The 27455-nt window shown below is 40.1% G+C and overlaps 1 protein-coding gene across 14 annotated transcripts in view; it reads right to left on the reverse strand.

The window, feature by feature from the left end:
• Positions 1-27455, reverse strand: part of tenm3 (teneurin transmembrane protein 3) — a 549164-nt gene that overhangs the window by 90755 nt on the left and 430954 nt on the right. For all 14 annotated transcript variants that reach the window (XM_008419232.2, XM_017305071.1, XM_008419253.2 and 11 more), the window contains 7 exons: positions 22744-22863; positions 20930-21013; positions 19750-19874; positions 11247-11496; positions 9272-9373; positions 8231-8425; positions 3954-4154 (listed from right to left, as the gene is read on the reverse strand). In XM_008419232.2, coding sequence (XP_008417454.1) covers positions 3954-4154; positions 8231-8425; positions 9272-9373; positions 11247-11496; positions 19750-19874; positions 20930-21013; positions 22744-22863 — 1077 coding nt within the window. The remainder of the gene's footprint in view (positions 1-3953; positions 4155-8230; positions 8426-9271; positions 9374-11246; positions 11497-19749; positions 19875-20929; positions 21014-22743; positions 22864-27455) is intronic.

A 27455-nucleotide genomic window follows, 5' to 3' on the forward strand; every position in this document is an offset into this window, starting at 1 on the left:
TATATATACACCGACTTTAATAAATAATTTTGGAGAGTATTAACCAGGGCTGCACGATGCCACTATTGGCTGTTGCCTTATAGCAAAGCCGTCCTGGGTTCAAATCCTGGCCTCCGTAGAGTTTGGATGTCCTTTGCATGCGTGGGTTCTTTCCAAGTACACCGGCTTCCTCCCACAGTCCAAAAACATTGACTGTTAGGTTAATTGGTCTCTCTAAATTGCCTTTGGGTATGAGTGTGTGTGTGTGTGTAATGTGTGTGGTGTGGCCTGTGTGTCTTTGTGTTGCCCTGTAATGGAATGGGGACCTGTGCAGAGTGCACCTCTCAACCAATGACCAATAGGCACCAACCCCCACAGCTCTCCATGAATAAGCAGGAACAGCCAATTGATAGATGGATGGAGTATTTACCGATAAGTGAAATTAAATCAAACATATATCCTCTACAAATATAGTTGCATTCTAACATCTTAAGCGATTTTATATTGATAAGTCCCAAAAACTGGCCTGTCCAATTGTTATTTTCAGTTATTTGGAGTGCAGATAATATTGAGGCTGATATGTTCTATTCAAGTTGTACTACAAACCCACTAAATACTTAAAGAGGCAACAGGGAATTGCAGGAAAAAAGTATCGCATAGATATCATACAAAGCAAAGACAACATGTGCAACAGTTTGACCTCTGCAAGTTCAAAACACAAAGCTCAGCATGATAAAGATGAAAACTCCCACACAAAAGTCACACACATTACTCAGATGAATGCCGCAAGCCGTAAGCTATTGCATATCTGTCTTATGTTTCCCTGCTTAGGTAAATAACACCGCAACACTGCCTTTCTTCCTACACACTCGATACTGAAGAATACAGAATTTAATCTCCAGCCAGTATTTTTGGAGATGTCAAAAAACCGGAGGTGGCAAAGATTCAATAATAACTCAGTCCCATGCAATGCTATGCAGAGGCTCAGTCTACCCGGATGAATATTTAATGTTCTCTGCATGCCAAATGCAGCGGTCACTGAATGCAAATGAAAGCAGCCCAATCTACTTCCTGATTAACTTGGCTAGTGATTACTTGACCTTGAAGTTCTGACGTTTCTCACACTGGCACTTTTTGAAACCAGATCTCTGAGTGAAACTTTTCTGTAACGTCCTCCGCAGAGGTGTGAAGTACTCTGGTGGAGCGAAAGTACTCAGGGTTCTGTTAACAACAAAAACAGTGGCGGAAAGCACCGTCTTATGCTTCATAGCCTGTTGAGTTGAACACTATTCCTGTTAAGGGATATATGTGCTACCTGAGCCTTCGTTCATGGGAGACAGGTCACTTTTTGCGATTTTAAGTGGAAGATAAGAGTCAAAAGCGTATGCGTGTTCGATGACATGCTAAAATCGCAGCGCCATCTAGTGTCCTGGCATGACAACTACAGCTGACTCAAGGTGTGTGGGTGGTTTGGTCAAAATGTGGAACGTTTTCCTGATCAACGTGCAAAAATACTGGCAGTTTCTAGGCGGTCTAAAATAAATTGTGACATCACAGCAAAAACGTGTCTTGTTGAACATTTACAAAGTAAATTTTAAAAATGTTTGTCCCATAAACACAAAATGCAACAAACATACTTCAAAGGTATAGTAGAATCTGATATTCATCTTGTTCCAATCTATACATACATGTTTCTGAATAAACAAACCGTGAGATAATAAAAAAAACAAACAAATTGTAAACAGAATTAACGCTGACAAAATACTTTATGGAAACAATTATGACCATTTTGTTTTTTTTCAGCAGGATAACCCTGAAATTGTTCACGAATGATCAGAACAACACAATGAGCTTGTCCAATTTGTCCCAATCCAATAACACCATCCAGTTTTTTAGAATGTTTTGGGCAAAAAAACTCCAATCCTGGGTGGAACATCTGTAATTGCTCCTGGACGTAGAGGTCATGCAGACAGCAGACTGTGAGACCTTGTGCAGGCCAGAGGTCAGGACTGGCTGAGTCTGGGAACTGAAGCTATGCGCTACTTTTACTGTCTGCGATTTCCCTTTGGTTTGTGTGTGTGTGTGTTTATATCCAACGGCCAAATGAAAGCCTGGTCAGGAAAAGCTTGATATAAAACAAAAGCACGGCAGTGTGAACTCAGCTGTGTTTGTGAGCGGCCATGTGGCTCTCCCACAGTCAGCCTGCGTTAGCGTGGCTGTCTCTGCGAGTCCGCGTCAAAGAAAGAGAGATTATACGGCACACTGCTAAACTCTGATAAGGGACTGAAGTGCCTTAGGTTGAATGTCGATGCATCTATCCACACGTGTGTTTGATGGCTGCGTATTTGAATGTTTTGACAGATCCTGAGGAAAAGGTCAACAGCACACCAAAAGTAATATTGTATCAGTGCAGGATGTATGCACGTGTGCATGCTACTAAGACACAACACTTAATTGGATGTGTGCTTGATGGTTTTGACAATACTTGCTATAACAGCTTGAGGCAACACAAACAGAAGTGAGAGCGCGCGTACACACTCCCTTCCTCTTGTTTGTTTTTATGTCATGCCATCTGTTACTGATCTGCATTCTTCCTCAGTTTTCCTCCGTTTTATCTCCCTTTTTACTGCTTCTCCTCTCTCCGTCTCCAAACTGCAGAGAGCATATTTGAAGTAATCGTCCTGATAAAAGTAAAAAAAGCTTAACATTACATTGAAATTAAACCTGGCTACCTTTTCAGAAATGAGCCGAGAGCGCTGTGGCACAACATCAGTGACAAATGACCATATCAGCAAGTCAGGAATGATGCAGATTTTAAAAAATAAAATTGATCTTTACCTACTTTTAAAGATGTGGAATAGATAACGGCTGCATGAGAAGGTATATTTCCTCTAATCCTGTTGCTAACAGAGAACAAAAAGTAGCATCCAGGTTTTATTCCTGGAATTAAAAAAAAAAGCTCAACATAAAAGCCAGAAAAACATTTAAGCTACTTTTTATGCTGCTCTCCGTTACACTTGACTGCCTTCCTTTGCTAACTCGCTTCAACCATTACCAGAAAATTTCACCTCAACACTTCAGTTCTCTCACATCAAGTCTGTCCTGCGTGGATGTTAGGGTTGTAAAAATATTTAATTTTCAAATATAATCGGAACATTTTGGATTTTTAAGATACTCATTCAGATCAAAATTAGTATGAACCGTTTTCATCTTTCCAAGTTGACACCAAACTTCACACATTAATCGTGGCAAAGCATCTTAAGCCCAACACTGTGACGTCTGAATCAAAGTTAAAAATGTCACTACAGCTGTGTGTGTGTGTGTGTGTGTGTGTGCGTGTGTGTGTGTGTGTGTGTGTGTGTGTGTGTGTGTGTATGTATGTACAAAGGTACAAGTAAATTGCACTTTTTTCCACATCTTTTTTATTTATTGTTGCATGTCTAGCACTGGCTTATTAATTATGATCATATTTGTTACATTACTTCCATGTTATGTTAACATGGCTCTTTAAAACGTCTGAGAAATATCGTGTGAAAAGAGCTGAGGGAGTCATTGTAGAGTCCCTTCCCTCCATCTTGGATCTGCTTCAGAACCGCAGCGGGGACAGAGCTCTGATTAGTGCCAGAGATCGCTCACACCCTCTCCATGAACTTCTGGGACCGTCGTCATCCGGCTAACGGTACCACAGCATCAAAAGCAGAACCACCAGAGACGCAGCTTTCTGCCTCAGGCTGTTAGGACTGCAAGCTTCTGATCACATTATGCACATATCATACTGCAAAATTTGTCTTTGTGTATGCTATTATCTAAACATCCCAGAAATACACCACTTCATAGTTGTGGTACTGCAAAAGCTACACAGAACAAAACGACAACATCTGATTTAATGTGGATAGTCTGTGAAGTAGCGCAGTAATGGAATTTAATGCACACTTGTTTATCTGTAGACTTCGGTTCATTGGAAATGATCCCACCTAGAGAACAGTCTGGTCCCGTCCAGTTCTGGTCGCAGGCACATGTGCTGGTCTCTGCGTTGTAGGTGCCGTGGCCAGAGCACTGGTCCGGACACAAGGCCTTGGCAATCTCACAGCTGGCTCCGCCCCATCCCGGCTGACAGTGGCACTCGCCGTGGATACACACCCCATGTGCCGAACAACTGGGGTCTATGCAGTCCACTGCAGACAGATGGGGAGAAGGGGTTGATAATTTAACAGACGCTCCTGAGAAAGAGTGGTGCAGGAGTTTTATTTTTCCTTTAATATTTTAACAAGAACATGAGTTCTTTTTTTAAGCAAGAGAGTAGATATCGGTGAAAATCTTTTCCAGCTGTCAGCCTAAAATGTAAAAAGAATAAAAAAAAAACACCAGCACACAAACACGCTTTGCATACTTGGATAAAACGCACCTTTCATTGCCAGGGTGTGATTTGTGTATTTTCAGACAGTTTGAGATTAGTTTTCCTGAAAAGACAAACGCTACACTTGTGATGGACACGTTACACGGAATTTTAAAATTAAATGTGCAAATTTAGCTTCTGCATGTCATGTCACTGTGATTAAATCTGCTCTGCTTGTTGAACCGTTACTTAACTACAGACATAAAAAAATAAAGTAAAATTGAGCACATTCATCCAGTTGATTATTCAATTTGCACATCCCAGATAGAGACATGAAGATGCAGGATGCAGAGCTGAAAACTTTAGGTCACCACGCTAATACAAAATGACTCGATCTGTTAGGGTCTTTTTATGTCTATTCCTGGTCTCTGATTGGCTTGTTTTGGCTGCTGTTGTACAACCCTTCAATCACTGTCCTGTTTGTTTATTGAGCAAAACTTTTCAACTGACATGAATAATGTAAAAAAATTATTTAAATTCATAACTTATCTCAAAAAACCTGCGGACGTCTGGCTTGGCTGTGGATCATAATTTATTATAGTATCAGATGTGTAGGTAACTTAATAAAAGCAGCATTATTTCTATAAGCTGCAGAAAATCCAATGCACATCACAGTGTGAAGGTGGTTTTAACCGTTTATCAGAGATCCTGGTCCTGATATTTGGATTTTAGAGGTAATAAATGTTAGGAGTTTCAAGTAATTTGCATCCTGAACTTGGATACTCTTGTTTACACAAACTGTTCCGTTAATGCTAATTTCCTGATTAAAAGTCGGTTTATTTCTGTTTGTGATCAAACAGAAATGCTAACCTCCACAGGAAACCTGCAAGAAACTTCCAGGACATTGCAAAGTCTGTTGTTAAACACAGAACGGCAGCATAACAGAGGAAACGTGCACAACAAACTTTCCTTCTTGTTTAAGGGCTCATTTAAACTTTCTGACATTGCAGAAAAATGGCAATAACAATTAAAAATTACATCTGTAGCTAACAGAGAGAGCACTGATTTGAATCAGCCTTACGACCAAGGTGCTGCCCAGAGTGACTCGACTGTGTGGCTCAGTGGCTTAGGAGAAGTGCAAATGAAGCTGGGTCGGTGTTAGAAGTCAGGCTCCTGTGCATGTTGTTGCATTTATGAACACAGACCTGAGAAAATGCGATTAAATGAAAATGCTTAATCAATGCTGTCAAGAACGCAGAGACAACACATCCAGTTATAAACCCAACTCACCTCATCACCCAAAACGGCTTTCACCGCTCATATAAATGATCTTCATTATGTCTGCTTTTATACACTCTAAAGATTTGAATATAAAGTCGCTCTGCCGTCGGTTTGTGAACCTGCGTAGCGCGCCGTATGTGCCGCGAATGCCAAATTAGTGTCAACTGGCTGCGATTAAATTGCTGTAATGTACACCGTGTAGCTTGTCTAAGCTTTTAGCAACTGCAGTGTAACCACTGATGTGTAATTGTATGTCAGATTAGAGTAAATTAATTTGAGCTGGAACATTATCATTTTAATAAGCTACTTTTCAGCAGGGGTAACTCAAGCAGGTGTGCATAGGTCATTCAGATTATTAGCTTTAAATCTGCACTGTTATGTATTTAGCCACTGGGTGGTCAAATTCATGTAGGGAGAAAAGGTGAAAACTAACAAGGGATTAATTACATTAACAATGCACCTCTATCCCACCCAGGGGTTGGAAAGCACCTAGGTGGGCTAATGCTAACCTTCATAAACTTAAGAATGTTTAACTGGCATCTTTTTTTAAATAAGTTTAACACTTTAAATTGTCATTTTACATTGATAAAGTCCTTACAGAAAAGATGAGAGCTAATGGTATTATTATTATTATGACAGCTATTAACAAAATATCACACAAAGCAAAGTGGTTAACAGTTCCTACGATGCTTGTGGCTGTTGGACACATTCTGATAAAGAAGCCTAATAATCTGTAGCAACAAGCTTTAATGTGCTCTCGCAGTTCAAGTCATCAGGCACAGGAACCATTCGGCTGAGTTCAGCAGGCAGAAAACAGATTTGCTTAATGATTGTAATTGCTCTGGTCCTGCAGTGTTGGAGGAAAATGTCCTGCAGGGATGCTAGGACTAATCTGATGCAGCAGCACTCTGCTACTTTGGCCACTCTCTGCAGGGCTGTCTGATCTTCAGCTAGCTGAAGTAGATTCTGAATCGCAAGCCGATCCCCGGGTCCAGAACACACTCTATGTTGGCCGTACAGAATATTTTAGGAATTGCCATGGAGACCTTAACGTGTCTCTTCTGTCTTTGTCAGGTGACAAGCCTGTGAACACCAGAGCATCAGGATGTGTGGATGAGGCGTTGTCCCTGTTAAAAATAGACACTCAGGTAGCTGAGGCTGATTATCATCACCACAGGTGCATCGTTGGTAACCTCGTTACACATCAGGCGGGATGGTCAACCTTTCACTGTTTCAGTACTTGGCATACCAGCTTCAAAATTATACATCTTAGTCATAACATGCCTAACGCCAAACATTTCTCACTAAATGCTGATGCTGGTACATTTAGGTTGCTGTGCTTACAGAATACATAAATTATTTTTTTCCATACACAGTTTTTGCAGTGAAGTCTTTGGTTGTAATGAAGTATGGCGAAGTTCAGGGGGTGTTTTAAAATTTGAGAGTGGCTGTCTGCCTGGCAACAGATGAAATGCTACTCCACTTCCCTTCTTTAGGCTTGCAGACCAGATATAAGATTTAGACCTACAGCGTGATCGACAAACTTCACGATTGTGTTTTACTAGAGGGGTGGGCACACTGACGAAGGTGCGGGGGGATTTAAAACCCATCCTATGTTCATAATAACATTAGAAAAGCAAGGCAGGTGCCCACACTGTAATGTAATTTCCCCAGTGTAACAAGCAGCTGAATACCAGTGTTCTCTGCTGCAGCTTGGTAAAGAGTCTGAGGGGGAGCATCGCTGTTAAATGCTGAGAAGAAAGAAGTACGTTCTGTCTTTTCCACTCTGGCCCACCTTGATGTTGGCCTTCGCACGTTGTCTTCAGTAAAGATCTCGTTTGTTGAGCGTGTCTAGAAAATGATTCCATGGTTTGCCTGTTAAGCGAGTTAGGAACGGCTCACAAACTGATGCACTCGAGCACTGAGCAGAGTCTGGATGCGGGTTTTCAAAGATCTGCTGTGAGGTAGATTCCCCTCAACAATGTCAAACAGCAGAATGCTTCAAGTTCTTATGCGAAAACTCATGATAGTTGTTCTCTACGTTAAAACTGAAGTATGTAACTTTTATTTTTAAAAATGTGTTGAAACTGTCACTATATTGTAATATGAGACAATCTGTAAAAAAAGTCGATCTCCTCTCTATGCGACTATTGCCATCTGAAGAAATGAACCACTCCCAGTCAAAAGCAACCAACCAGAGCCAGGAGGAGCATTTTAGCTGTCAATTAACCTTGTGTAAGCGCTGCTAAATGTGCTAATAACAGATCAATAAATTACCATTCCAGGAAAACCACTTATTTCCTGTCACTGGTAGCTATGCTAAATAGACTTATAATCCAAGGCAGGCTCTACCGGCGGGAAGTCACTGTAGTGTAGTAGAGATACATGAGCATGATTGACAGCGCTAAGACCATTCTCTGGGAGAAGGAAGAGGAGCTCAAATTCTTCACAGGTTATCAGTGTCATACCATGCTGTCATAACATAGTGACAGTTTCAGCAATTACATATGTATTTATTTTTTAAATAAAAGTTACACACTGCTGCTTTAAGTTGAACATTTATTACTTATCTATACAAATACCAATAAATTAATCAGCAACAAACCCACTGCCTTGGTGGTCTTTTTTTCCTACCTTCATCACAGTTATCTCCCTTGTAACCAGTGTTGCAGATGCAGGCTCCCATCATGCAGATGCCATGTCCTCCACAGTTGATGTCAATGCACTGGTTGGACGGGACGTCACACTCGGTGCCTTTCCACCCACTGTAGCACTGGCAGCGGCCGCGGGAGTAGTGGCCATTCCCACTGCACAGCACCGGGCAGGCAGCTGAAAATCAGATACATGGAGACAGACGACTTAGTCGGGCGGTAAATCACCTCCTCCTGAACAAAATTTTGTAAACCAACGAAATCTGCAATTAGTCAAAATCTGAATAATTTATGATTTAAACGGAATAAACAGCTCCAGGGGCCTTGGGCAGCTTTTGTCTGAATATTTATAGTTACCTTTTTTTATTGTGTGAGTAAAATAATTCTATTATTCCTTTGAGATGCGAACAGCTTGCTTACTTGATTGATGAATCCAGGGTAAAAACAAGGCCAGAAAACACCGGCGCCAAACAATGCTCAACACACCAATTATTTTCTATTATAATCCCCCACACATCAGCCCAAGACACTTTCTGACACTGTCCTATTTTCAAGCACTGTTGCACCTGAAAAAACACAATTTTTATTTCTGGTCTCTTCCTCCTGTGACAGCCGGGCTCCTGTAACCGCTCTCCTCCACTTTTATATCAGCACTGTCTTTTTAATAAAAGCATAAGGGGAGATTATTGTCCAGGCTACACAAATAAAAAGAACAAGACGAGTTTGCTGCAAAGTTTCCTGATATTTCATAAAGTAGCTGTGGGGTGCCTTTGACCTCTGATATATGAGGTTGCATTTGGCTTTAGGCTATGCAAAAAGATATAAACAGGTGTGTCTAAAATAATATGCGGTAAGTTGATCCCCAACCCAGGGAACATGAAGGCTGTGAAAATGGAAAGGCGAGTGTACAGAGCGGCCGACGGAGCCTTCGGAGTGCGCGGGTCACGTTTACTGCTGGGATAACAATCTCGGAACAATAACCGCTTCTCTGTGGGTGGCTGAGTGTTTTTCTATGAGCATTTACCTCGAGAGCAGTCAGGCCCCAGAAATCCCGGGAAACAGTGGCATATTCCTGAGAGACAATCACCGTTTCCGTGACAATTCTGAGGACACTCCATAATTGACTCTGATTAAGTGAATATGAGGAAGAGAGAGAGAGAGTGAGAAAGAGAAAGGGAGAATTTAGTTGTGAAAATTTATTAGGTAGATTTGAAATGAAACTGAATATTTTAAGAAATAACATGCACAGAGTGAAGCTGCATAGAGAACCGATCGTCTGTGGTTGCTGTTGTTACAGCCAGTCGGCCCCATCAACACATTTAAAAATCCAATTATCCTGCTGCCTCGCTGGCTCCTTTTCTTCTTATGTGACTAGTACAACCGGCCATGAAGACCTGTAAATGTGTGTGTGTGTGTTTCAAAAAAACACAGCTGCATATGTGTACGAGTGGCACACATGCACATAATCGGAGAGCACATACAGTATACAGTCTGCAATCAGCAGATGGCACATCTTGTGTTTGTGGTTTCAGTTTTTGTGCTGGCAATTTATGATTTCAGAATATTGTGCAGATAACCACATCAACTTACTTTGTAACAAAAAGCAGAATTTACTTATATTTATATTTGCACTGCTGCAAGATTTTGATTATAGTCTTATCATACCCTCAGGAAAAGCTGCAAGAAAAGTCCAATTAAAATCTATGTGTCAGTAATTAGCAGACTGATTGCTGTAAAGAATGAGCAGAAATGATTGTACTCTTGTGCAATGCTTACCCCCATTTGCATTAAAATGACCTCTAATATAAGGAAGCTGTTGCTTCAAATATTTCAGATGAAAGAGCATTTTTCATAATATTCAAAGAGTGCAGGTCCAATAAGAATCTCTTACTGAAGACAGTAAGTGAATCAAAGACACTTGGACAACATTCACATAAAAACGGGAAGTGAACAATTTTCTTCTGTTCAAAAAATAATCAATGACCGACTGAAATTCAGCAGGATGACCAAAGACACATCAGCATTACAAAAAAGGTTTTAAAAAATCTCTCAATATTTTGGCAGTCAGTAAATAGAAATTACATGAGGAATCCTATGCCACTGAAAACAGGAAATATTTAGTCTGTTGTTTTGTATTCTATACAATATTTGGTTTTAAAACTAAAAAGTCAGTTTTATCACATTAACACTGATTAAATGCTGATTTCAAACACCGTCAAGCGAAATCTGCCCACATGTAAGTTAAGACTTGCTTATGAAAAGTGAGATGAACACGGTCTAGCTCAGGGGTCACCAACTCCAGGCCTCGAAGGCTACCGTCCTGCAACTTTTAGATGCGTCTCTGCTCAAACACACCTGGATCAAATAAACTGCTCATTTCCAGCCTATTGCAGAGAGGAATGAATGCTGGTGAGGAAATTCAGACATTTTGGAGCAGAGGTGAATCTAAAAGTTGCAGGATGGTAGCCCTTGAGGACTGGAGTTGGTGACCCCTCTAGCTCATGCGGGGGATGTGAATTCAGCTCACATTTGTAGCAGAAGAGCGCTACACAAGAATAAATTCAGCCTTTACATCATTGAGGCAGCTTTGGAACAAGCTTACCAGAACAATAGGAACAATACATTGTATTATTCCTGTGGCATTTTGGGTTTTGGGATGTTAAAGCAGAAATCCTCCATTGTGCCACTGCAATATAAAATCAGCAGGTTCCAGTGAGCATTGCATAAGTGGGCTTCGATCAGCAGTTAAGTAGATATTTAATCAGAAGATGAGACGTTTGTGTGACATTCCCCCCATGACCTCTTGTATGCACTTCAATGGGAGAATGAGAGACAGATTGCGGAGGATCCTTCAACATTCGCCTAAAACAATTCTTTGCAGGCTGCCATCACTCATTGAAATAAAAAATATACTCAAAACTTAAAGGTTAGTTTACAAAAAGCCAAGTAAACAAAACTCAAAGGCGCACAGTACTCATCAACACACACATGGATCCTACCTATGACGATCGTATTGTAGGAGACTTGCTCTGTGTTTCGTCCATCGTTGTAAAATGCCAGATGCCAGATTCCTGTGTCCAGGTACTGGATGAAGCCGGCCTCCAGCACGTTGACGGACCGCGTGTGTCGAGCGCCAGCCTCCTCCTCGTGGAAACCGGCGATGTACGCATACATAGAGTCTGCGTCGCTGAGCGCTCGCTTGTCTTTGGAAATGAGTCGACTGCCGTCCAGCAGCTCAACAAAATCATACTGGAAGACACAAACACATAGAAAAACAAGCATCATTCACCATGATGGACATTCAGGGACAAATATGTTAAGTTTTGGAGACCTGTCCAATGTTCTGATTAAATTAAAACGGAAGTGATTGGCCATAATGACCACTGTTGCATTTAGAAGAAAAAGGGGGAATTGGTGCAAGCCTGAGAATAGCATATTGGGGTGGAATAAAATGTTTGACCCAAAAAGTAATTCTATCAAATACCAAATAATTGTATGTAAACTTTAGAACAAAGGATATAAGGTAGGCCAGATGCTTTTCAACATGAAACAGCCAGTGAGAAACAAACTGCATCACTTTGCTTTTAAATGAAAGAACTCTTGGACTGGAGGTTCTCTTTCTACAATGACTTCATAGACCTATGACGGCATAGGATAACCTTGATAGAAACACAATGCAGAAGGTTTTCCAACACTATGGAGTGTCCAGTGAGATCATCAGCATCATCCAACATGTATATGGTCTGAGGGCCTGAAATGCAAAGCAGTCTGTGAAGGTGTTTGCTAGTAACATGAACATATCAGGAACAAATCAACTGTTTAGAAGAAGAAATAAATTTACCAAACTCAACTGAATGGCTTGGACACTGCAGATGATCTGCTATCTCAAGATATTTAGGATTACCAGAAACAATGAAGTCTTTAAACAATCTGAGCAGCACTGTGAACAAGCAGTGGGGAGATACAGTAAGTAATATCTGCAGCTCTAGTGATTCAACAAACAAACTTTTATCAGCAATGCCAAATCTGTGCTCCTTTACAAAGACGGTGGAAAACAATGACACCCACAAGGAACTATAAAACATTTTTAAACAATTGTCTCAATTGTATATTTTTGATGATGTACAAACCAGCTGTTTTGGGAGAGGATATTTTCTATGGACACCAGAAGTAAATCTGGCAAAAAAAAAAAAATAGTTACAACCTGGAGCCCCAAGATAGGAGGAAGAGAGGAAGATCCAAAAACAGGAGCAATTTGGACTTTATAGCACACTATAAAAGACTTGGCTGCACTTTGACCCAACTGGACTAGACTAGTGATTATATGTCAGTGGTTTTTGCCTCATGGTGGATGGCAGTGACTGAATTAAAGAACACAAACTGCTAAGATTAATTAAAAAAAAAAAATTAAATGGGATTTACATTAAGAGTCTTATTCATCAGCGGAATATGTCAAAGCATGAGAGGGTGTGTTGAATTGTGTGAGTCGTTTTATATGTGCTGAAGGCCAATCACAGGGAGCCTTGGTCTGCTGTATGAGAGAGTTTTCACCATCACCACATGTTTGAGAAGGGATTGCTGCAAAGTGTCTCGATACAATGAGCTGGGCTTCTTTAGAGAAACAAGTTTTTACCAAATGGCATTACATTCTCTACTGACTTTAACTGCTACACAGTAAATGGGATTGTATTGTACTACATGTACTTGAATCTGAATGTGAGAGAATGACTAGGCTGGAATGTAAAGGGTTGGATTGAATTTAGACCTAAATATCTGAATAGGAAGAGCTGTTGCCTTGCAGCAAGAAGGTTCTGGATTCGATTCCCGGCCCCGGTCTTTCTGCATGGAGTTTGCATGTTCTCCCTGTGCATGCGTGAGTTTTCTCCGGGTACTCCGGTTTCTCCCACAGTCCAAAAACATGACTGTCAGGTTAATTGGCCTCTCCAAATTGTCCCTAGGTGTGTGTGTGTGTGTGTGTGTGCATGGTTGTTTGTCCTGTGTGTCTCTGTGTTGCCCTGCGACAGACTGGTGACCTGTCCAGGGGGAACCCGCCTCTCGCCCGGTACGCTAGCTGGAGAGGAACCAGCAACCCTCCCAACCACAATAAGGGGCACGGGTGTAAGAAAATGGATGGATGGATGGATCTGAATAGGAATTGTACCAAGTGGTGATTCACATCAAAAATGTGATTCTTGGAAAGAGTCTCAGTTACAAACCAGAAACCAAAAAGAAATTACACAAAGAAAATTGGTGACCCGGGCTGTATGAAAGAAAGGAAAGAAGTGAGGTTTTGAGGAATTCTTGCAAGCTGCATGTTTTGTGTTTTTTCCGTCTGATCTGAAGGGCTGCTGGCGTGTTTATGCTTTCGAGTCAGAAACAGATGAACATTGATTTGGCCAGTTGAGTCAGCAACATCTTTCTAATATCAAAATATATTTGCAGTGAATCTTCCCATCAAAACACTGTGGAAAAGTTAGCTTTCCCTTAAGCGTATTTGATGACTGACTCAATGATACCATTGATTTGTTTTAGCTCTAAACTTCAGCATGGAACCATCTTGATCTGGTATTCTATATTTAGAAAAGACAAACCATTGTTTTCTAACTTTTACGCATGGTTTGAGTCTCTTTGCTGTGGGAATTGAAGCTGGCTCATGACAGTGGCTGTTCTGTTTTATTTAAGGAACACAGATAAATCACAGTCTGACCAAGGCGACATATGTTTCTGGAACATCATAATCTGTAGCTCTGTCATCATTTCTGAAAACCTCAGATAATCTCAACCAAACCAGCCAGAAGAGGATTTATCAGCTGAGATAAAGGGTTAAAACTACCTAGCAAGTTACTCACTCTGGTTAGACACACAGTGGAGTTATTAACTACATGCCATGGAGGACTGCCCTGCATACAAAGACCATGGTCTTTTTAAAACTGTCCAAAATCATGGTTAAGTTAATGTGTCCCTCTCTACGTTGTCATTTTGTGTTTCGTTTGTCCTGTGTGTCTCTGTGTTGCCTTGTCCTCTTGCCCAATGATCAATGAAGATACGTATGATCCCCCCACGACTCGGCAAGGATAAATGGGTATAGGCAGGTGGATGGATGGATGGGATGTACTTTCCCAGGTTAGATAAATCTCTTTTTGTGTACGTCATTTTGCCTTTAGAGTAGAAGCTGCCTAATAATAATGCACACCTTACTTTCAGGTGTTGATCTCCACACAATCCTCTAAACAAGTACTTATACATCAACTTAAATGCTTACGTTTGCATTAAGACATGCAGGTTTAAGCTGGAAGATACACATTAAAATAAGGATATGGTCAAAATTCTAGCTGGACTTATAACTGCATCAGCAGAGTGTAGAAAGATAGTTTCCCCTGCCTGACTGCAGGTTTACCAATGATTCCTGGTTTAAAATAGCAGCTAAAGCTCTCAGTTTTAGTCCATGAGGCAGACACCCTGTCTACTTTTAAGACTAGGATTAAAACTTTCCTTTTTGATAAATCTTGTAGTTAGACTGGCTCAGGTTACCATTAGGTTGGGTTATTTCTGGAGCTATGCTGGTATGGGATTCAACTGCTGGAGGACATTTCCACCACCTGTTTTTACAACTTTTTACTCTCTCTACTCTGTGTGTTTGCTTCCAAAGGCTTTGTCTTCTCCTTTTCTTTCCCAGTGAATGTACTCATGGCCCAGTGCTGCCATGGTTTCTGGGTTCCCCCTTAACTTCCAGTCAGTGAAGGCAGATGGCTGCTTATCCATAGCTTATTTATAGAATGTGGGATTGCTGCAAAGTTAATTAGTCAATTCAATTCAAAGGGCTTCCAGAGAAAACTTATTATTAACTGGCATTTCATAACCACATTTGTCTCATTGTATTGTATTATAGCTGGATTAACTGAACCATAGTTTACTCCTACTGTAGGATGAATTGTATCAGAATGAACTGAATCAATCTGGACTTAATTTATTTGTGAATTTGGTGTTAAATGCTTACTCAACAGATTTGTTTTACTTTTGCGGTTTTTGTCACATTTCAATGTTTTAAACTTTCACATAAAACTTAATTTCAAACCTGAGTGCCTGATCACCTGAGTAAATACAAAAATGATCCAAGAGCACATAAGAAACAAAGTCACAGGCATCTATAAGTCTGTAAGGGGCATCACACTTATTTCAGTGGCTTTGAGACCCAAAGGAAAAACACTAAGAGTCATTATCCACAAATGGAGAAAACATGAAACAGTGGAAAAGCTTTCCAGGAGTTGCTTGCCTAACAGAGCTACTCCCAGAATGTGTTGATCACTCATAGGAGAAATCTGGTCAACATTGAAAGCACTGCAGCATCACTTCTGTCAGGTAAGGCCACTGTTAATGTAACAACAAGAAGGAGAGAGTAGGCAAAATTCTGTGATGACATAAAAGTGGGACTTTCTGGAAGATTCTTGTCCTGCTACATCTGGTGTAACACTTTGGAAAAAAACATCATGCTGACAGTCAAATACGTTGCAGTTTTGGGATCTTGATGTTCTGCTGTAACTAATGGAACCGAGAACTCTGATCTATTCTCAACAGTTCACAGGGAGAGTCTCCAGCCATCAGATCGTGACCTTGGGTGATTCAGGACAATAATTCAACACAAACCAGGAAGTCCACCTCTGAATGCAAGCGCATGAAAAACCCAAAAATATTCATTAAAAAAATTCTGCAACAAAGAGAGGAATAAAAATGTCTCCACAGTGATGTGAACCACTTATTACCACTTCTCATAAACACTCGATGGCAGCTGCTGCTGGCAAGGCTGGCAGAACCACTTACTTGATTTAGGAGGAAATAACTTTTTCTCACAAGGCGAGGTTACTTTGGAAAGCTTTTCACCCCTTAGAAAATTATATCATCCTTTTAAAACTACTTTTTGTATTTACTCAGGTTTCTGTGTCTAACAATAAAGTGTGTTTGATGATCTTAAACATTTATGTGTGCCAAAAAAAGGAAACTCAAGTAATCCTTTTCACAGCACTTGAATTAGATAGAGAATTGACTTGTTTTGTGCTGCAAAGTCCCTTGAGACATCTTGTCTTGTGTTTTGATGCGATATAAATACAACTGAAATGAACTAAACTGCATTACTTTGACAATGACACATCAACCAGTAAAACAGATATCACTAAGGACAAGGCGTGTCACTTGTGAAAGAAGCAGTCGCAGTAACTCTGAAGCAACCGAGAGTCCCCTGCGAGAATCACGTTTCCACCACCGGAACGTAAAGCGGCCATGATGAGCTGGGCTCCAAGAACAAAGGAGAATCTGTTAACAAAGAGGAGAAAAACTGCGTTCCCCCGTACCTCCATCGCTCCATCTTTAAAACATTAGGGTTTTAGTATTGTGGTTTTCTTGCCTCAAGGCCAGAGCAGTGCCACCACTGATGGAACATTTCAAACTTACATCAGGCAATTTATAAAAAACCCACAAATAGCTACAAAATATAACTATGAAACGTGTCTTTCAAGAAATGTGGATCTAATTGCAACTAAGGCCCCTCAGCAAAAAAGCACAGCTGGAGATGAAGTATATCGAACATTGCTGTAAACCTAAATCCATTTATGCATATGGCATCAAACACTAAACTGATTTGCTTCTCTAAAGGTTTACTTATTATGCCTTCGGTGCTTTTGGGTTTGACTAGCTGCGCATTTACTTGCGTGTGAATTCATTCAAAAGCAACATTTCTTTTGGTTTAAATCTTTGGATCAAAAAGTTCAAAGCAGATGGAAACTGTTAAGTTTATTTTAAGAAAGTTTTATATTTAAAAGCTTAAATCTGCAAACTTAGAAGGAATAATGAGAACTTGACTATTTGGTGAGGGCAAGGTCGTATATATGCTTATTTATCCATTAGGAATAAGCCAACACTGAATTAGGAGTGGCGCTGCGGGAAACTATTTTTGGCCACACACAGATGTAAGTGCATCAAATAAAGAGGCAGATTAAGCTGTTCAGCTTCCCTTTTAACTAAAACCACATAACACATTTAACCTGGACTCAGTTAAAAGATTGGAAGGTTTGACATTTTGAGAGAGAAAGTGTTATTTTATTTATAAAAAAAAAAAAAAAAAGAAGCTCTGGTGTGTGTTAAACGAATGAAAGGTCGAATGAATCACTGAAGGCTTGGATGTTTGTTCACGGCATCAAATCAGCGGCAGTCATCTTTCTGATGTGGCGAAATCGTTGTGAGACATACAGATGAAAACACACAGATCGAGCCGTCGCTGAGGTTTCCGCTGCTTCGCTCCCATCTTCAACATGATTTCTTTCTTGAAGCAGTTTCGAAATGTGACCGTTATAATGACGAACTCACACCAACTTTTCCTACTCCTCATTGCTCGTGGCACCTGGGTGGAGCGATGGGACACAGATGAAGCGATTAGCACCCGTTCCTGCACATCGGATGGTTCCGGCTGTGACTACGCCTGTCTTTCTGTGTGGACTGGGAGTTTCCTGTGTCCCTGCATGTCGGTGTGCGTGGGTGAGTGTCTGCCTGTAATGGCCATGTGGTGAAATGGAGACCTATCCAGGGTGTACACTGGCTCATATCCAATGTCAGCTGAGACAGAATCCAGGCTCGACAAGAAGAAAGGGGGAGGAGGTAATTATTTGGCAGTTACCTTAGTTTAGGGTTATGACCAGCATAACTGTAACACCCTTAATCTCTTCCAGATGAAGTTCAGCTTTAAGTGAAGTACTGATTAAGTCTCCTTCAAATGTGTTTCATTTTGCTTCGTTTTTATAGTCAGATCAGTAGCATACAGTCATTTACAATGTTCTGCGTCAACATTTCTGTTTGAGTTTTCATCGCAAACACGGCAACACAAGTAACCATAAAATCCCTTTTCTTCCCTAACGCACAGCATGACTCTAATCAGGAGAAGTGTGGGAAATGGAGAAGAAGCACACTAACACCGATAGGAATGCTAATCTTTTTTCCAAAGGCTGAAATGTAGATGAACTTTGCTTTTGCAGCCTTACATCCCTGGAGTTCCAATCCACTAAATCAGGAAACACAGTTTAATGTTTCCTCTTTCAGTTTTACTCAATCATAGCACAACTCAAAGCACATATGTAAGATGATTCAATGTTTTAAAATGTCTTTCACTAAAGCAAACCATCTAGAACACGAAGCATTAAAAACATAAGCAGTTTTGTGTTTTTCTAGTGTGGATTTGATCCGTCTTTGTGGAGAACCCAAATTAGACCATAAGCTCCGCTGTCACATTTTCAGTGAAGGGCAGAAAGAAAAGACAATGAAGGGAGGACATGTATGAAAGAAAGGGCTGAGGGGGGAAAAAGAGGAAGATGAGGGACAAAAAACGGGACAAGCACAAGGGACAGACCTGGGCTTTTTACACAACGAAGGACAGAAAGGTAAAACACCAAAGGAAAAAAGGACTAACGAAGGGAAGGACAACTGGAAAGATAGAAAAGATGGAAAGAAAAAAAGTGATGTCACAAAGAAGAAGGGAAAGAAATAAGAAAATGATGAAAAAAAATAAAGCAAAAAAGGGTCACGAGTAAGGAAGATTGAAATGATACAAGGATGAAATAAAAAAAGAAAGATGGGCAAAAGAGAAGGAAGCAAGAGAGGAAGCAAGGACACAAAAAAGGAATGTAGGACATGAGATTTAAGTAATTGGGTAGGAATTATAAAGACATATTTTATACACTTTTATTGTATTTTTTTCCATACTTTCAAAGAGGTGAAATCAAATCCCATAATTTTTCACACTGGAAGTCTTGAGAGATGTTAGAATGTAAGCAGAGTGAAAATTTTGCATACAAAATCTTCAACAAACGTTGAGAAGGGAGGATTGAAGAGTTTGATTGCTCTCAGATTTAATGTGGATTTTCTCTAATCCCCACACAGTCAAATGATTCAATCCAAATTCAAACATATTTATACAAACATCCCCGCTAAGTTTTGGTTAAATGACGCTCAGCATGTTAAAAAGTAACTTGACATTTCTTGTAGCCATCAGCGTGTTCCCGACACAAATCTGATTGGATGTTTGATCACTGCTTTTGTCTAAAAATGGTAGCGCTTATATAAACTGGCTGGTTTCCTGACACGGTGCTTTAAGCACAGTTTGCAGATTATAAACTGAGGTCAGAGCCATTCCAGCAGCTAATGTTGTGTTAGCCTGCTTTGTCCATTATAGCGCTAGCTTTGATGAGTATCTGGGTTCAATCTCAATTGAAACACTCATTGTTCTTGACATTTCAAACGTATAGCTGTTGATTTGAGGTGAAGATGAAGAATCATTTAGGCAGGAACGACGTGAAGCTTGGCAGAAGGTCTAACTTTTTTCCTTTAAATCCTCAAGTGTTTTTTATTGAGACAGAATCAGGCTCGGTCTAAAGCAGCGTAAACACATTTCACCACCACATGCGAGCAAAACAGTTTTTACAGGACGGGTCCGTTAATGTCTGAGGTTTCCAGGTGACCAACCTGAGTATGTGATGGTGGGAGGCCTTTCCGTCCGTACACCCCAACCAGAGCATCTTTCTGGACTGATATGTTGAATTTCAAGAACTGAGGCTGGTCAATATACAGCTGGGACCTCCAAAACACACCTTGGATAGGAAACAAAAAGGAAAAGTCATTTGACTGTGATTCACATATCAAACTGTGGCGACAGTATTTAAAAGAACAAAATATTGAGAAAAGGGTCGTAAAAAGCAAAGATACTCTTAATGGTTTAATTATCACAGAATGTGATTTTTTCTTATTTGCATGTTTCTTGTTGGGAATGATTTTATAATCCTTTTGTTTAAGGCAGATCAACAGGGCCAAAGTTATTATTTCTCACTAATGTTGGGTAGGTTTCTTTAAAACCTACTTTATCAAAGTAATGTGACTAACTTCATGGAGTTATATTTGAATAACTTTTCTAAATTTGAATCAATCTTGGTGACGATATGTTAACGTTAAACCATATTCTCACAGCACAAACGGTTAAAATCAGGAACTTGGTGAGATGAAATCCTCTCGCGTTGGGAGGGAAAGAGCTTCTATCTTGATCTGATTCTCAAGTCATTATTAGATCAGTGTGTCGTCACGGCATGAGGTCAACCTCAAGTCCCCACAGTGAGAAAGGCAACAAACTTTGTTTACAAAACTTACAGAAGATAATTCAGTTTAATGCAATTTGTGATGATGGACAACTTCTAATTACAAGTTTGCTATAATAGCTGTAATGAATCACACATACTTCAAGGTTTTAATTAAATAACACAAACTGTGTGTAACTAGTTAGATGTTTATCACTGATAAGTGATAACTGACTAAAAGAATGGAAAATTAAGCTGCTGTCACATCTTTAAATGAATAGAATTTTGTCTTGTGACGTTTTTGTAGTATGCGCCACGTTGCCGTAAAGCACAGTGTGTGAACTGAGACTTCTGGGATGGAAGTCACGGTTTTCTGCTACGCCATGCCCGGGTATATCACTCTTCCATAAAGTACACATCTCATTTTGGGTCTTGGTTTTCCTGGTAAAGGTTCAACTGATCATCTGGCAATGGCAAAACTTTTTCAGATAGCTACTGGTCCAACAATCAGACTGATTCAGATACACAGAACCTGCATCAGTCACACTGCAGAAACACTGACGGCTGTGAAAACGAACCTGGCGGGACGTCTTGTATGACTCGCCTCCCCACGTCTGACTCTCCCGTATCTATGGTGTTGTTCTCTAGAAGAAACATCTTGCCTGCAAAGTCAAAAACACACCCAGCTGAGAACCTGCTTAAAGCAGATAAAAACGCATTTAATGTAAAGCATATAGAGGCATCAGTTCTGGTTCTGTCAAACTTCAGACATGTTGGATGGAAAAAATAATCTACAAAGCAACACAGCATATTCTGCCCATCAGGGAAAGTGATTGTAAAAGTGTGATCACCCAATTCTCATACAGAGTCTTTAAACTTTTATGTGATCCAATAAAAAAAAGCTTACTGGGAAATTAGTGTAATATGCTTGGATGTTTCATTTCTAGTCTTTTCTTTTATTTTGACCAATTCAATTAAGATGTGAATTCTAATAATGACAGAGGAAAGACAGCAGAAGGGAATGTGGTAACAATTATCCTTCTGCATAATAAATGTCACATTCCAAGTCTCTTATATTCAGCAGAACAAAACTGTTCCAAATGTATTTCAATTGAATCCAGTCCATCTGAAAGGAAGGACTGGATTCTTTCTTTTAGAAGGAAGAATTGCAGGTAAACCTAATAAAGTTTACCTGCCCTTTGTTAGGTAAACCTTGCTGATATTTAGTTAACCCTCCCACACCCCCCATGCTTCAGAACTGCCTTAATTCTGGCACATTTTTCAAAATTGTGATTGGAGATTTGATTTTTATGACATGGTACCTCATCCTGCTGGAAGTAGGCATCAGAAGATGGGTACAAATGGATGGACACAATCAGCAGATGTCAAGTTGTGGTATTTTATTTATTTTTTTTAGAGCTCATCTTGTCTGCAAAGGAAATATCCTGGACAGCAACTGATCCAAAGCAGAACTGAGCCATGTTTTTATGTTGTTTATACCAAATTCTGGCCTCACTGTCTGAATGTCTCACCTGAATTGAGATTGATAGAACCATGAACCACTTTTCCAAACCGCTATTGTTTTAGTTAACAGTGGTGGCCCCTGGGCCCCTGGTGTGGTCTTCTACCACGCTACCCCGTCTGCTTTAAGGTTTGACAGGTTGTGCTTTCAGAAATGTTTTAAGACCTTCTAACAAACCTGGATTGCTGTTGAGTTTGTGTTATTTTCAACCAGTCTGCCCCTTTTATCCACAGCAGTTCCTCACAGGATATTATCCAATTTCTGACCTGTGTTCTGCAAACCTGAGAGCAGATTTACTTTCAACATGGCACAATTTGGGAATTTGTTTGTCCCCATTCTGATGCTCTCTTTGAATGGCTGCAAGTTATCTTCACCACTTCCAGACATTAAAATGCATTTAATTACTAACATGTGATTCACTTATTTCTTGTTTCTGTTAACATCCAACCAAACAGGCGAAGCTAATAGATGTGTAATCCAGTCAGATTGTCACATTTGGATTCAAGTACCTAGAGTCCAACTGAGTGCTGATTATCATTCAAAACAATCAAAGTCATCTGATTTCATAATGGCAACTGGTGTAAGATGGCCCCAGAAATGGCATTCTGTAATTGACAGCAATGCCTCCTCCTGCGTAAGCATGTGGCGACTGTGGAGAGAAACCATTCTCTTTTAACTGGAACAATTAAACGCATTGATCTGGCTGAAAAGATCACAGCTGTTCCATCATTACCAATTAGAAATGAGTAAAATTGCAACACAACAGGCAGATGTTTTTTCAAATAAATCTCTCGTATAGTTCAAATGGAATCGTTAATTGGTCTCCCTGTATGAACAAAGAGGAAACCGTTTAAGTTCAGCTGAACTCACCATTGTCTGTAGAGAGCACAAAGGTGTTGGGAGTCGTGTCTCTTCCTCCTCCTCCGTTTTCAAACGCTCCGTAGCTCTCGCTCTCCTGAAGCTGCCAGTTCAAACCGAACAAGTGCATAGCTGCAGCGGCGAAGCAAAACAAAAGGGTTAAGCAGAGGGAGGGCCAGACAGGACAGTGGAGGGTAACACAATCAAAGGCCGAAAGAGAAACAGAGAGATGGGTTGAAGAGTGGAACAAAATGATTGCAAAGGGAGAACAGCGTAGAGAGGAAATGGAACGACAAGAACAAAAAGGGAGAAAAGTGATTCTGTGCCCATCAGATCGAACAGAACCGTCCACACCCGCAAGGCCTATTTCCGTTCAATCACACACGTCTCACTTCCAACTAGGATTCCCTTCCTCAGAACATTATGTATGATGAATTCTGCTGCCTGCTGATGAAGAGTCGACCCAGTGTGGCATTTAGGAAGAGGCACCAGCAGGGAGGGGCTTTGTTGTTCTGCTACGCCTCATCAGTCCAGCAGCATTAAACACTGACTTTCTATTTCCTCTGGTCTATGTTTACATGCTTTCATTAAAATTATTTAAAAAGCTCAACATTACCAATCTAATTCTGCTGGACTGATAATGACAATAACCTTTAGAAAGCAGAAATTGGACCTGCATGGGTTTATTTTTTCGTAATAATTAGTTGACCTGCCTTTTCACCTGCACAATGAACCCAGAAACGAAAAGAAAAAAAACTCTTGTCAAAGTTTCCACCACATGTGGAGCAATATCAGTAATGTTATGAAAGTTAAAGATGAGTCACTGGAGAGTCTCTGCCTCCCCTTTTCCTTCGGAAACACATTTGTTATCTCACTTTCTGTGCTGAAGTGCAAAGAGAACAAAAACTATCAACTATTATCTGATCAGTTTGAAAAATGGTTTATAATTTTTTAATTCATCACTTGGTTTGCCTTTTTCTAGAAGTCTTTTCCTTTATTTATAGTCAAGGTCCAAAGAAAGTGACCTTCTTTTATTTATTTATTTTTTGCATAATCAAGAAATAAAGTGCAAGAAAAAAAATTGAAGCTGAAAAGAAAAAAAGGTGCAGTTTCCTTTAACTAGGTCTGCCTATGCTGTACAGAGTGCTGTCCAACTAAGACCTGCGTCATTAAGTCTGAAAATACCGGGCCAAATACTTTTCTTTTAATATGATGCATATTTTTAGTGCATCCTGTGTTGACCTTGAACCCCCCTCCCTTCTGGCCACAACCTCACATGATGAACAGAGTCGCTTGTTTCTTTTTCTGTTTCACTCTATGCATTGCACGTTACCTTTCTGCCCTTTGTAAGCTTTATCACTACTCTTCAAAGGACATACCCTGGAAAGGTTGGAACGATAATTAAGCTTTAGACAGTGTCAATTTATCTTAGAAGTTAATTGCTCCATGTGCACTAAGAGAATTGCTCTGCTCAAAGATAGCTGTAGCGCACATAACCAACCGACTTACTCGGGCGTTTGCTGAAATCGCTGGAAGTAGCACCGTTGTATACAGCGCTGCAACAGATGGTTCTAATATAAAGCAACAATAATGGCTGAAAATAACTGCGTCTCCCATTCAGGCAAGATTAAATGAGACAGAAACACACGTTGTCCATCTGGATGATGCTTCCCACTGAGTTCCCCTGATGTGCAGTTGAAAAGCAAGTGAGTGCAAGAGATGTGCAATGGCATCCCTGCTCTTGAAAATAAAAAGAACTAATGTGAGACTGACAGGCCTGACCAAAACCATCACGCTGACGGGACACCGCTGAACGCGACACAAAAGATTTGAAAGGAGGGGTCAACTATGCGAGGGCTGTTAAGAATAAAGTGACACATATTGGCCACTAATTGTGTTTGTTTCAAGGTACCAGCTCCGTTTTTCTCAGGTCCTAGAAAAGAAGGCTGCTTTCATTTCAGAGAGATGCCAAGTGCAAGAACGCAGTGTGTAATTCAGCACATCCTGACTTACAGGAGCTAGCAGAAACTGCCCTCTGATGCTAAAGCTGCTGTTACACTGCATCTGTGTTTGCTGCTTCTATTTTTATGGAGCTGTAAAAAGTGTATGGGAAAGGTGTAAGTGTGAGGAAATGGAGGTATACAAATAAAGCATGCTGGGCGTAGTGCACAATAACTTTGCCTGTTTTTAAAGCAGCGAATGCAATTTGAAAAGCAGGACATAGACTTTGGGGATCAGTGGTCAGGTGAATGGTTCCTGTTGTAAGCACTCGTATGATGTGAAAGGGCCGAGTGATGCTTAATGTGGGGTGTTGTGTTTGCATGTTTACTGGAAATATGATCCGAAAGGAGATGAATCATAAACGGCATAACACCGTGTACGATTAAGAAGCAATTAACTGCATCAATCATTTCCTATAGTGTAGGTCAGGAAGGTTAAGATAAACATTCATCTTTTTTTAAATATCAACTTCAGATATGTATTCGGACTCTTTTCTTGAACAGGACAGAACCGTGAAGCAAAAGCAAATGAGTTTGGCTTTGATGGTGGGATGTTGAAAGGGCAGCCGACTCCACAAGAGAACATTAGCAAAGAAAGTAACGGTTGTGAATCCTCAGTGTTATTCCACATTCACTTTTTCCCTCGTTGCACTGAAGTCCTGCAGCTCCAGGTAGCTTTAACCCTTCGTAGGTGAGGGCAGGAGCAGAGAGCCATGGGAGAGTGTTTGGTAATAAACAGGGACTTGTGTGTGCATGCGTGTGTGTTTGAGAGGGAGGAAATAAGAGGATTACTGGCCATGGTAACTGTCATACTAGATTGTAACCAATGGAGCTTTTTTTAAAGCACATATTCAGATTCAATGACTGCTTAGTTAAATTTACATAAGGATTCAAATGAATAAATAACCAACAAGTTCATGAGTGCTCCCAGTAAATTAAAAAATGTTGAATATGTTGCCATACGTTTCTAATGGATGAACGAATAAATGAATGAATGAACAAACAAATCGTTTATAATAGTTGTAATACGCTGCCCGTCATCAGAAATAGCGCCACCTATCTCTCCTTTAAGCATGGATGGTCGGTAATCACACAACCTTTTAGGAACTTCCTGTTTCAGTTACTTTTACTTTGTTATTTAGTAAGCAGTTAAAAAAACAGTAGCACTTTGACGTAGGTATATTTAAATGGGCTTTTATTATATCGTTTATCATTTATCTTGAAACATTTCTTGTTATGAGAATTTTATTTGTTGTTAATGTAAAAAAATTGACTCAAATGTTATTTGTATTCTTTTCCACAAGAGCATCAATAAAGATCACCAAGTTTTAAAATATGATTAAATAAAGTCTTTATGTGCAGTTTAGTTATATAGACCACAAGTTTTTATGCATGCGAAGAAACTTATGTCAAATAGAAACATTTTTCAAGGATGGATGGATGGATGGATAATTTACTGTCTGAAATTACTTGATGATTTATTAAACTTCCACTTTTGTCCATTTTCAACATAAAACAGCTGTTTATTGTTAAGAAAGAGCAAATTAATTGAATGAGCCAGTTACTCAGAATAAAGAGGACATATGAACTCAAATACACCTTTTACAGAGGCCTCTGGGAAGACACGCACGCACGCACACACACACACACACGCACGCACGCACGCACGCACGCACGCACGCACACACACACACACACACACACACAAACATAAACCACAGACAAACGCAGCTATGAAAAACATGAATCAAATGTTGTCATTATGTCAATTTGCCTCGACCAGAGGCTCTGTCTCTTTTTATTTATTTAGGCTCTCTTTATTTCTCCCCTTTGTGTGTGTGTGTGGGTGTGTGTTTTTGAGCTGAATGCATGTGCCAATCAAAATGTTCACCCCCCCCTCCAGAGCATAACTTGTTCTTTGTGCTTGTGTTCATGGTTTTAAATCTCTCACCTGTTCTCTTGTGTCTCTGTAGTGTACGGATAACTGCATAAATCTGTTTTTACATGAGTGTGTTCACTAGTGTGTGAAACAGATATGTGTGTGTTGGTGTGTCAGGAGTGTGTGCATCTGTCAACCATAAAATCCCAGGAAAGCCTCGACAGATGCTTTCAATAGAAAAAAAAAATAACAATGCTGCATGAGGGAGCCTAAAACACACCCAATGAAAGAGCTGATGAAATACGGACACCTTTGCTTCACATCCAAATATACACATTAAGAGACACACACACACACACCAGCCTAAGGCAAGAGATTTTTAAGTTCAAGGACCATCTGAGCGGCGATCATAATTGGTTTGGTTCATTCTGGGAATCAATGACCTTTAAAATAAATACCACTTTTATCTCTTTGATTCATTTTATTTTGATCCTTCAAGTCTGTCTCACAAACAAGCTAAAAAAAACTTCCTGACCATTTAAAGCAATGAACAGGAAGAGATCAATTCTTTTCTTTATCTTGGATTCCTGGATCTCTGTCGAGTCTTTTTATCATTTTTGGCAGGAACCTACACACTATTATCAAGCCTCAAAATCCCAAATGGAAGGATAAAAGAGAAACAATAAAAACACACAATCAATTCCAATCATCTGAATCAAAAGTAGAAAAGTTTTTCAGATCAATTATTTGCAGTAATTACTGAGGAAACATCTTATTATTAGACATCAAAATTCAGTCCCAACCTAACAGAGACTACAGCCAACAGGCTGAACTGTTGAAAAGGG

Source organism: Poecilia reticulata, linkage group LG1, assembly GCF_000633615.1.
Source record: "Poecilia reticulata strain Guanapo linkage group LG1, Guppy_female_1.0+MT, whole genome shotgun sequence".
Lineage (NCBI taxonomy): Eukaryota > Metazoa > Chordata > Actinopteri > Cyprinodontiformes > Poeciliidae > Poecilia > Poecilia reticulata.